General features: G+C 34.8%; 1 protein-coding gene across 5 annotated transcripts in view; it reads left to right on the top strand.

Annotated features, from left to right (window-relative positions):
- LOC129744515 (zinc finger protein 423 homolog) overlaps window positions 1-12,362 on the top strand; it is a 196,014-nt gene that overhangs the window by 148,588 nt on the left and 35,064 nt on the right. For all 5 annotated transcript variants that reach the window (XM_055737079.1, XM_055737078.1, XM_055737080.1 and 2 more), the window contains one exon: window positions 5,900-6,249. In XM_055737079.1, coding sequence (XP_055593054.1) covers window positions 5,900-6,249 — 350 coding nt within the window. The remainder of the gene's footprint in view (window positions 1-5,899; window positions 6,250-12,362) is intronic.

Here is a 12,362-nt window from a genome sequence, read left to right on the forward strand (position 1 = left end):
CTCCTCAAAAAACACCTCCTTCAGTGATATCAAAACTTGGCGATTAATGGGTCTACTTATCAAATAAAAAAAACGAGGGAATCTGTCGCTCTTCTACATCGCATTTAAAGAAAACCCCTCCTGCAACTTTGTTTCACTCGGCGCGACCAGCAGTAAACTCGTCATTGACTCCAATGTTACGATTACCCAATTCACGCCACCAAATTTGAATACGATTACCGCTAATTACATGGAGAGGAAACGCCAATTAAAGAAGGCACACTTCCTCAATATCGTTTGCTGCTCTTCTGGGTCTGGTTCTGGTGCTTGTTTGTTGAGGCACTTTACTTAGTCAAGTGAGGACGCACGCCGCCGCTCATTTGTAAGTAAAGTTCCCCCTATGTAGAATGTATGGCGGATTCGAACTGCGTATTCTGCCTTCCTCTACAATAGGAACTATACGAGATTGAGGATGCGCTTCTTTGAACCGGCTCGATGACTCTTGTATCAACAAACACAGCAACGGGAGCAATTATGACATTAGTTTTAATATCAAGATCGAGACGCTTTATCATTTCATCAAGAAAATCGTGCGGAGTTAACTTAACGAAGAAGTGGCGAGTGTTCAACTGCAGCAGTATATGAGTGAATTAATTCACGACCCCAGCGGAAGAATCCCGGTGCCGACCTTTGGCTCGCGACTTGCTTGACGACGATGACGACGACGATGGCCTCGTGACTCGGAAAGTGGATTAAATACTCCACATCCTCATTAGCGGCTCCTCCGGGGATAAGCTTGATTGTTTTAATTTTATTGGTGTCCACCAGGCGCGCACCGACTTGGTTTCGCACCGTGTATGATCCCCCTTCTTTGCTTTGGTTCAAGACACGCCATTTGATCAGATGTGTCAATTCTATGTATACGGAATCTTCATTGAAAATGAATGAAATGAAAACATTATAAGACCAGATGGAATTTATTTGACTTTTCTAATATCATGTAACCACATGTAACTAAAACCTTTATTTCATGGAAATATTATAAATTATATGTATGTACATAAACATTTTGTCACACCCTAACGGAACAAGTCAATTGAATCAGATACGATTTCCAGTAGCACAATTTGTGTCTCGTTGGGAGCTGTCAGTGTTATTTCTCGAAAATAAAAAATAAAGACAAATTACGTGGAACATGACACACGTCCATTTAACGTCATTGATATAAATTTGGGGCACACTTTTGAGTGTGGCAAAAAGACAAGCCAAAAATGTTTGATCAAACAGCATTATTTGAATGAAATAATTACATACATCATTCCAATTAAAAAACACAACTCAATAGGTTTGAAACCGTTATTTTGAAACTAAATAAAATTATTACTTCGAAACGAACCAACCAAAGTTGGAAGTCTCTATAATAAAGGCAAGAAAAATATTACTCATCCGAGTTCCAAAAAAACTTTTGAAATCATAGGATTTTTTTATCAATTAGGCTTTGCAAATTTTCACTAAACTGTGTTAACGAGCTGCAGGAAGATATTTGCGATTGATCGAGACTAAAACTTTTTACGGAATTTCAAAATCTGTAAAAATTACAGAGACTTGGTAGGCTGCGGCTGAAGGAAGACGCGTTATTTTCTGACAGTAGGTAAATGTTCCGGAAGATTTAATTTTATTAGGTGATAGGTCAACCATGACGAACGGAATCAGTTCGGAGACCAAAGTGGACTCCCTCGTGGATACCAGGTCGAGTTTTCCAGGCGGAATGCATCCGGATACAAAATTGGCACGTTTTTGGTGAGCTCGTTTCATTTTTTCACTTTTTTTAATGCTGTGAATGTTTCAATGGATCACTGAAAAAAGCTAATTTTCCGAGTGGAGTCGCCACTAGTGCTCAGAGCTGTCAAACCTCATGATCAAAGTAGCAGAGAAAACACAGAAAATCAACAAAATATGGCACTGTGTTGTACTATAAGAAATCACGTGGACAAAAATCGAAAAAAAAATTAATTAAATTTTTATTAAGAAGAAGACACTTTGTTTAAAAAAAGCTCGTATTTCAGAACTCTTCCATTCTTAAGGTATTGAAAAATGAGGAAAAATTACAAATTGTTTGGTAAAAAAGTAACAAGGCAAATTTATGATCACTGATTACAAAAAAAAACTCCTACGTACAATACATTGATGTTAACGTTAATCTCTATGAAAATATAGTTTTGAGAGGCTTCAGAATCACTAATAAGAAGTTAAAGTATGAGAAAATGAAGGAAATCAGAAAAAAATGAAATAATTAAAGTTTTCGGATGAAAACGTTTAGGTCCGACTGATTTTTTTTCATGTTTTACGTGGATATTTAGCAAGTTCTGAAAAGTTCAGTTTCGATCTCAAGATTAGAAGCTTTTAACGAATTTCACCAGTGTCAGTGTTTTGGATCTATCTTCTAGTGTTTAAAAAATAAAAGGGAAGCCACTGAAAGGATAGGGGCCAGAGTTCCGCTCAAATACATATATAATTTTTCCCATTTTTATTAAAAATTTGAACTAAAATATAATTATTTAATTTAAAAAATGTTATCGTGAAATATAAACTTATGATTTTACGATGGTAACCAAAAGAAATGACAGTCAAATTGTTGAAAACATTTCAATATATGTTTGTAATTTGAAATTGTAGGAGTTTTTCGGTGAGTTTTAATAATAATTAAACAAAAGCTACTCCTCGAGTAGCTCGAAACGTATAGAAAACTAGTAAATTTTGTTTGATTATTATTATAAAACTCACCGGACATCGTCGATAATTTCGAAGTACAAGTAGTAGCGGTGATAAAACCAATACTCCAATTAATATTAGTTTGTCCGCTTGCTTGTATGACTATCTCTCATAGTGCGTTACCATAGTTGCCATAGTTACTACAGGAATTGTTTTATTTTCATAATAAACAAGAATGAGCGCCAAGGATGACATGAAGTAAACATGAAAAGTTAGACTGGCAGATTTTATGAGGTTTTAATTCATATTGAAATGATTTTTTTTTTCAACAAAGTAAAAACTATTATCAGATCGAGCGATTCTAAGTGCGTGCTTAATGAATCGAGTGAGAGTGGTGCGAAAAACAATGGAATTTTATGTTATGCATTCCAGAGCTTTTTCAAGAACGGGTGAAAAACCGTGCATTCAATTTGAAATTTTTTAAATACAAAAACGGGGTATTATCCGGACAAATCAGAGTAAAATTTATCCATTATTCGAACAAAATCAGGAAAAGATTGAAGAAACTTGTACCTTAATTTTTTCGCCGAAGCACATCAAATGTGTTCAATGCTTCAAAAAATTCTTATTAGTTTTGATGAAAATAATTATGAAATTTCCGTTTTCGGATCAGAAATAAAAAAAATTATTACTCAAACTGATTTTTTTTGGTAGATTCAAAAAAATCTGTGAATACATCCGGACAAAAACCGGACCATTGTAATAAAATCCGGAAATCTGGGCTGATACGGACTTGCCTCGATATTTTCTTTGAATATTTGGGCACGCCCGAATAAAACCGGGAAATCTGGAATGCTATACGTTCTAAAAATGTTAGAAAATTTTGAAATCGATTAATAAATACATAAAATTTATTGATAAATTTATGAAAAAAATAGCTAAATTGAAAATCACAATCATTGTTTTGGAAGTAAAGGTAAAAATGGACACTTGTTAAAAAAAAACATTTGAATAGATTGATCTAGCTTAATTTCAATAGAGCTGAATGTCAGTTGAAACATCTGAGAAGTTTTTTATACTATTAAAAATAATCTTTTTCATTCCATTGAAGTAATTCGAAAGTTTTTTATTCAACAGTTGAGGAATGAAAATTTTATTACCTGTCATTTGATCAATTTACTAGCATTCAATTTACAGTTGAATTATCTTAAATCTAAATGATTTCATGTTGCCCTAACCTGATTCACTTTACCGCCATCTGATAAGAATAAAAAGGTTTTTAATAAATACTACAAATGGCAGATTAGTATCTCTCTAGCGGAAAACTACGCAGGAGGTGCTTAAAGAGGTCCATAAGATTTAAAAAGTTTGTTGGACTTTAAATTCTTAAATTTATAGATTTCAAATTTAATGAGTCATCTTGTTCAAGAATCAGATGAGAAAATGAAAAATTTCGCCTCTTTCTTTTGCCTTTGAAAATTTGATTTATTTTAAATAAGAGCACAAGATAAGTCTTTTTTTAGAAATTGAAGGCTTCCTAACTAAACTTATTCTAAGATCAAATCAAACAAGCTAAATCTACTAGACTCTTGAGAAAATTCAAAATTTAAACATCGATGGAAGTTAATTCCCTATTTGGTTACTAAAGGCTTCATTATACAGATTTATCTTCACGACTTATGGCGTTTCTTTTCTTGGAAAGTTACAGTTTGATAGGAAAACTATTAATATAAAATCGTTTATGTTTCATCGTAACACTTGTCAAAAGTGTCTCCCAATCAATTCCTTTAACCCCTTTCCCAAACAAAATTATTTTGCTAGGATGCAGAGTAAACTGCCTCAATTTTTTATGGGAAATTTCAAACTTGTGAAATGTTATGCGCTGCAGGCTAAAATTGATCCTAAATAGGTCTAGTACAAGATCTCATGCCACCAGATCGGATCAAGGAAAAGGGTCGCTCAACGAGCCTGAAATTTGTATTAGATTTTAAGACATTTTGTTCGGGAGGTTCATGAAAAACCAGTTTTTCATAAATAAATTTGGTCCCCCTTCGGCCGATTTCTTTTAAATAAGGGGTTTCTGAATGCTACAATTATGACAGATATTTTATTCGAAGACTAAATTTCATTTAGAGTTGAGGTAAAAAAGTTATTAAGCTTCAAAAATTGGCTAACTTTTTTAGGGGGATTTTCATCACTGTTAGTGAGGCACTGCGTCGAATATTTCTTATTCCAATGATGTTGAAACATTGAGAGCTCATGATTGGAGTAGAGTAGATAATATCATTATATTATAATGATTTTTTGTAAATTGATACACTCAATTTCCGTTTCCCCAGATGCTTAAAATATTATGTTCTGGACGGCTTATAGAGGGAAAAAATCTATTTAGGGGGTATCTTTGAGAAAAGTTGCCCCACCCCCCAAAGGCTAAATTCGTCACTGCGACTAATTAGTGGAATAGAAAAAACTTTGATTCTAGAGGTACAATTGGATTTTACTCCAGCTTAAAAAAATATTCGATTAGTAAGCGTGTCCACTGAAAAAAGCGTCAAATTAATGAGCGAGAATTGTAGATTAAAATTTCAAGTTAAAATTCAGAAATTAGGATTTTTTTTCAAATTTTTAGGTTGCCTTTCACTATAGCGTTTTCTCATTTGATAATAATTAGGAAAACCAGATGAAAAAAAGCGTTTGATGGAAGAAAAACTTTATAAAGAAGAAAATTGAAATGATTATCATTTCTACCAACAAAAAAATCTCTTCAAGATGATCCAATTTACGCTAGCCATCATTCTCGTGCTGCCGGTTCTTTTTTTCTAGCGAGGTGCACATCTTTACAACTCAATTTGCGAAAATCTACCGCAAATTGAGATGGATGTAACCCTATTTATCAGCGCTGCATATGCTGCGAGATTTCTCTTCATCCTTATTTAGCGGGGTTGAAATGCTGTATCCAAATGAAGAGTGTACCTCCTTACCTATAATAAAAAGGATCAACAGGCGTTGTTATCTTGGCGGTCGTTTTTTTTCTCAACCGCCTCTCTAAAACAAGGGGGTTAAATGGAGTGTCACATCAATACAAATTTGCCATCATAAATAATCCATTACCTGATTATCAGCTTGTTTTGTGTGCTGCCATCAATCTAATTATGACTTCTGTTTATATTCGTTTCTTTTCTCTTTCTCGTGTGTTCCCGCTTGTCAGAACTGTACTCGTCCTACACGTCGTCTAGCTTTTCACCCTCGCTGTCGGATGGAATGACAACGCCAAACTCCATCGCAAACGAAGGCGACCTCGGAGTACTCGGAGGACCAGCGCTCGGGAACGGGGCAGATTCCTTCGGTCCTGGCTCTGGCGATTCTACGACGACGCTGAGGACCGGTGAATCTGGTGGTCGATCCAGCGAACGGCGCAACCGGACCGACAATAATAATAAAATAATTAAAAACAACAATCACACTAATAGCCACAGCAAGAATAATGATGGCACTTATCGGTGTCAGTTTTGTGACAAAACGTTTCCCCGCCTCGGCTATCTGAAGAAGCACGAACAGGTGAGTGAGTTTGTTCTGAGATTATCATTTACCTGCGCTACCGTACAATCCCTGAATGGGATGGGATGTGGAATGGGATTGGGCTAATGACTGAGAGAAACCATATCAATTACCTCCTGACTTACATATTTCCTGTTGAATGTACGTTTTTGCCACTGAATTAGGCGAGATTATTCCATTAACTGATAACATTGATCTTTGTTAAAATTTCAAGCCAAAGACGCCCAAGTTCAAGCCACAACTGAACAGATTTGAAAACTTCTTTTTTGAAGTATGACTATAACACTTATCAATGTTAGAAAATCACTTTTAACACTAAATACACCGACCCTTTGTATAAACAAAGCGAAAAAAAAAATCGCATTATTACATCAAATGCCTGCACATAACTTGAGTCGCATATGTTACCATTCAATATGTTTTTAACCACTGATGTGGATGGGCCGAATTTCCTAAAAAAATAAAAATAATGAAATTATATTCGAAGCTATAGGTTTGCTTACATTTTAATTTAATTTTGATAGTTTTTACAAGCCAAACAAATACAGCTGAGGTTCGTAACCCGTTTCTTACTTTTTGAAATTAATACAATTTGAACGTCAAATGAGGAAAATATTGACTACTAGATGCGATATCACATAGAAGGTTGTGATATTACATCACACGAGGTATTCGCTTTGTGTACGTATCGTTTAGATGTGTTATTGATTTGCAACACAAATCCCTAATTCTACATCATCTCCAAAACTTACATCTTTCGTCGTTATATTTTTTTTTGCTGGGTACTTTTTATACTGGCAGGGGTCTAAAGATCCCTAACACTTTTGCGCTAAAACTCTCTTGTTTCTCAACCGATTTTTACTAAATTTCTAGTTTTGGAAAGCTTGTGACTCAAATGTGATTTTTAAATAATATTCAACTAAAATCATTCATTTTAAAGTTATTCAAAGTCTAAGTGTACATAATTTTATTGCAATAACCTTGCGCTAATGTACTCAAAATTCAGTGCAAAGTCGAATTTAGTTGCTAGAATAGTCTTAGAAAATGCAGATTGATAAAAAGTTCGAAAAAACAGCTACCTGTGAATAGCCGTGAAAAATTCTGTGTTTCGTGTTTTATAAATCTAAAAATGCCACAATATCATGAATAACGTCGGTTTTCCAATTCACTTTTCAAACATTTTCTATTGTTACTGGAACAGCTTTCGTGAATAAACCACGGATTTTACACAACTTTGAAAACATTTCCATATGTGCAAGTGTGCAACTTCAGCTTTCTCAAGCACTTAGTTAATTTTTTTTTAGCACTTTATAACTGACTTACATCCTTTTTACCGGAGTATGTTTATTCGGATTTCTTTTTCTTAGAGTTTGAATCACTTTGAAATGAATGTTTGTTGCTGAATATTGTTATATTTGAGTCACGTTACAAGTCATGAAGGAAAATTTGCGAAAAATTCAAGTATGATAGGATTTATAGTCACTTGAAGTTAAGAAAAAGTGACATTTAACCCCCTCTTAATTGTTAATTTATTTCAATACGATTTAACAAACTTCTATCAAAGATTGTTCATTTCGCGCAGGGGGGATGATTGTGATTGCCGAGGACTATAGATTTTGGTAGGATTACCATATCTGTTGAGAAAAAATCCTTTTTTTAACTTCTTAAAAAAATTCTTTTCTTTGTAATATCACCAAAAATAATTGTAATAAATTTGTCACTGGCCAATTCCTTCACAACTTTGGTGATATATTACTCATGAATAACTATCTAGGCGTTAACGGAATAATTTCATTATAATAAAAGTTGTTTCGAAAAACGCTACACATTTAACCCTTGCATGACTTTTTTCAAATGAGTGTGTAAATAAATTCTGTGAAACAATATCATTTTGATTCGAATAACAGGATTAAAGCCTTCATTTTGAGTTTAAAAATAGTTATGGCCTAGTTAAAAAATAATTCATGGAAAAGTTTAAAAATAATTGATACAATTCAGTGTTGAAAAATGAACATTTCGACATTGAAAATAGTAGGTACTTACTTATTAAATGTTCCCGCGCCGAACCTCTGGTGCATAGGGCCATGAAAATGAACTTATAAAGTAAAAAAAAGCTTTCATAATGGTTAGAAAGTGGAATAAGAGTGTTTTTGTATGCTCCCTTATTGTTTGAAAAATGCCTCTATTCTAAACACCCTTCCGGGGCACCTTCCGGGGACTTTTTCCTCCTAGTCCCTTCTCCGCCAACCATCGCCGAACCGTCCGGGAACTCACAGATAAGTTCAGCTCGTCTCTGATCTGCTTGGACGCTTTGAAAGGGTCCTTTTGCGAGGCCCGCTTGATTGCCGAATTGTTCTTCGGCGTCATTTTGCGGGGGCGGCCGGTCAGTTCCCGTTTGCCGGTGCTGTGAAGCGCGTTAAAAACGAAAGTTTTCGACCTTCCTAAGTAGTCGGCAATCTCGCGTTGGCTTTTGCCAGCCTTGTACAGATTCCGGATGATCGCTCGCTGGACCTTCGTGCAGTGCTTTTTTGTGAATTTTTTTATTTTTTGTTTGTTTTCATGATTTACATGATTAATTTTATGGGAAATACTTACCAGAACACGAAAATGGACATACAACACCGAAAACAACACCTTTTCTTCAAATCTAGAGCGCTGAAAATGCCGGAACAGCCGAACCGATGAGCTGGTCTTATTTTATGACGCGACTTTTTTCACCCTCTGACAGCTTTCTGGTCGAGTAGAACAAACGGGTGCTTTGATTGCAACAAACGTGCAGTATACAAAGTTGGCATACTACAATAAGTGCTTGCCGCTAGGTGTCGCATATTATTATATTTGAATTGGCAGTTTAAAGGTGATTTGAATATTTTGCATTAGAGCGGTCCTATTCTATTGTCCGACACTGTATATGATAAATCTTGAGCCTTGTATCTCAGGAAAAAAACATGCTTCGGAAAAAAGACTGTAGATCAGCTACGGAAAAAAATTCACTTAGTATCCAAGAAAGCTGAAGTTAGAAGCTATACGCTGCATATAAGTATTTTTTTTAATTTAAGATCATAACCACAAAAAAATGTTAAAAAGTGATGTAAAAGCCGGACTTTTAATTCAATGAACCGTCAAAATTGTTTAAGTCATGAGATTTTTTCGATTTTTTTTATATTTATTTACTGTTGAAAATTCTAAAGTAATGACATGATCGAAAAGTAGAACACTCAAACCATTAGAAAACATGAGCGAAGTTTAGATAAGTTTTCAAAAAAAAAAAAGTTACCTCTGCGTTTTGATATGCATCCAAAAATTCTTTGATTTTGGAGAAGAATAAAGTTCTACAAATTAAAACTCAACTATCAAGTAATTGAAAAATTCCAAGTTTATGAAATTCAGGTCAGTGGTTGGCAAGTTACAGCTGTTTGAATTCTTAATGACCGACTATTTCTGGATCTGGAAATTTGAGTGTTAAGCAAACATCTTTCTATTGAAAGGAAATTTTCAAAAATTTATAAGATGCTACTTCCCTTGATCAGGTGTTTTTAGGTTCAGCTTGGTTTTGCTCTTCCAGAAAGTACTTCTGTCCAGCTGTTTACAGACGTCGCCGCTCGAAAATTCACATCCCATCGGAACGCTTTGATTTCACCCCAATGTGTATTAGCCAATTACAGAACAACGCTGTAAATCGATTAAAATTGTTCCCTTTCTGTTGTCGATGCAGCCGATCGGCCGATCATCGAACGGAAAAGCTCATGTTGTAGCACCTCTTTCACATTTCGCATTGCGTCCTCTAGATGTCCAATTTACAATCCTTCGCTGTAGCGGAACAGCAATTATCGGCTCAATCCTGTAATCTTAGGGATGCTTTGGGTCGAAATTTAAATTACAATTCTTAGTATTAAAAATGATGTAAAAAATATTTTACCCTCGATCAGAAATCTTTGTAGTAAATTCATTACTGAAAAAAGTTTGAAATTAAAAAATGAAAGTTTTTTGGATAAAATTGATCAACCCCACCTGTCGATCTCGGTTGTAAAACGGTGAGAATGATCTGTGACATCGCGCTTTTGTCAACACACAAGAGGGAACCCGAGGGTCCGAATAAGAAATGCAGGCCAACGCAAAAAATCAAGCGGTAACCAGCTTAACTTATTAAACAACAATCATCGCGCGGCGATTATCGACTAGTCAATCAATCAAAAGCGCAAAGTGTTTTGTTGAATGGCCAGAGCTGGAGCCACATGGCATCGGTATGTTGGTGATGGGGTGATCTGAGTTGGGTATAAACCGCAGCAAAACGAGGCATCGATCCGGTACCCTCAAGAAAGGGGCCTACCGCGCAATTATTTATAGCGAACGAAGAAATTCTGCGGCCACCAAAGGAAGAGAGACCTCCGGCGGAAAAGTGCTTTCCATGACATCTGTTGCCTAAGCTGTTGTGATTTTTTGCGCACTCTTGAGTTCACAGCACCAGAGGAAGAGGTTTAATTACTGGTATCGATCTTATTATCGGTAATTTCGAAATATCTTTGTATTTCCGATGATCGACTTTGTGCGCTCGAGCAACTGAGGAAACTTGACTAGGAAGAAAAGTCATATCTGGTGTTATTTAAACAATAAACCTTGTTTCAAAAATATAAACAATCCTTAATATCTCAAACACAAATACCTATGTACAAAAAACCGCTTTTGGGTCATCCAAAGTTTTTTTTAAATATTTTCAGTGATTTTTGAAAGAAAAATTTTGTTTTCCTATACAAATTCTCAAACAAAATAAAAACTCGTTGCACTAAATCAGACAAATATTATATTTTTTGTTTCCCAAGTAGAATTTGTAATGCCTGATATTTAGAATAAAGGACTCATTCACTATTTTTTGCCACTGTTTTTTCGGTAGGAAAAATAGGCCGTTAATACACTCAATTCCAATGAAAGTTGATTTTAAGTTTTAGAAAATCTAAGAAATTGCAAATTGACAAAATATTCGAAAAACAGTTACCTTTTAAAAATTCTTCAAAAATCCATCCTGTGTTTCGTATTTTGAGAATCAAAAGATGCCAAAACGTGTCAAATTACATTCACTTAGTAATCCACTTTTCAAAATTTATGTACTGTGACTAAAACAATTTTGGAGGTTGATTGATTGAAAAGTACGGTTTTTACACCACTTTTTTTACATTGTTTGTGGACATAATATGAAAAAAAAAAATCAAAAAATAAATCCTTATTTGCAACGTATAGTTTCTAACTTCAGCTTTCTTAGACACAAAGTGAAATTTTTTTTGAGCATTTCGTACCTGATCTACAGCCTTTTTCCAAAGCATGTTTTTCGGATTTTTTCTCTTAAACTATATAACCGATAACGGGAAACTGAGGTGTTGTAGCTGAATACTGTCTTAGAGCAAGTTCACTTGTGTTAGGAAAATATGGTAGAAATTTTGACTTTTGTAGCACATTTTGAAAGTTTTACTATCTAAACAGGTTTTCAAGATCTTTGGGTGTAGTATTTTTATACAGCACTGTTTCTATTTCACCCTTATGTGGTGAAAATATTGCTATTTTTGCATCACAGCATGCGAAAGTAAAACACATGTTGTAGAAAAATGTAGAAAATGTGTTATGCATGGAATTGTTTTCAAAATGTGCTAAAAGTGTCAAAATTTCTAGCACTTTTTCCCAACACGAGTTAACTTGCTCTTAAGAACATATTTGAGTTTCATTACGAGGTTTCTAAAACTATAAATTTTGTACAAATCGGTTGAGAAATCGGCGAAATACAGCGATATTGAGCGGGAAGTGTCAAATTCACAATCTAGGAACTCTAATGAATAGAAATATCTGGGACGGAGAACGAACATTTTAGTTTAGTATTTTGCAACAAGTTCCATACCACCTTTTTTTCAATATCGGGTAATACCTGAGCTTATTGTTTCGCTGTTGGGCATCCCCTTAAACGCTTTTTTCGAAAATGTCCCGCGTCCCGCTTTTTGTTCTAAATGTTCCACTTTCGTTCAACAAAGTTTCCTGATTTATTTGATTAAATTGCTTTATCCAAACTTCAAAATGATATTCTTCGATTTTACGATGCAAGTCACATTTAAGCGTTTCGATAGTGTGCT

Source organism: Uranotaenia lowii, chromosome 2 (genome assembly GCF_029784155.1).
Source record: "Uranotaenia lowii strain MFRU-FL chromosome 2, ASM2978415v1, whole genome shotgun sequence".
NCBI lineage: Eukaryota > Metazoa > Arthropoda > Insecta > Diptera > Culicidae > Uranotaenia > Uranotaenia lowii.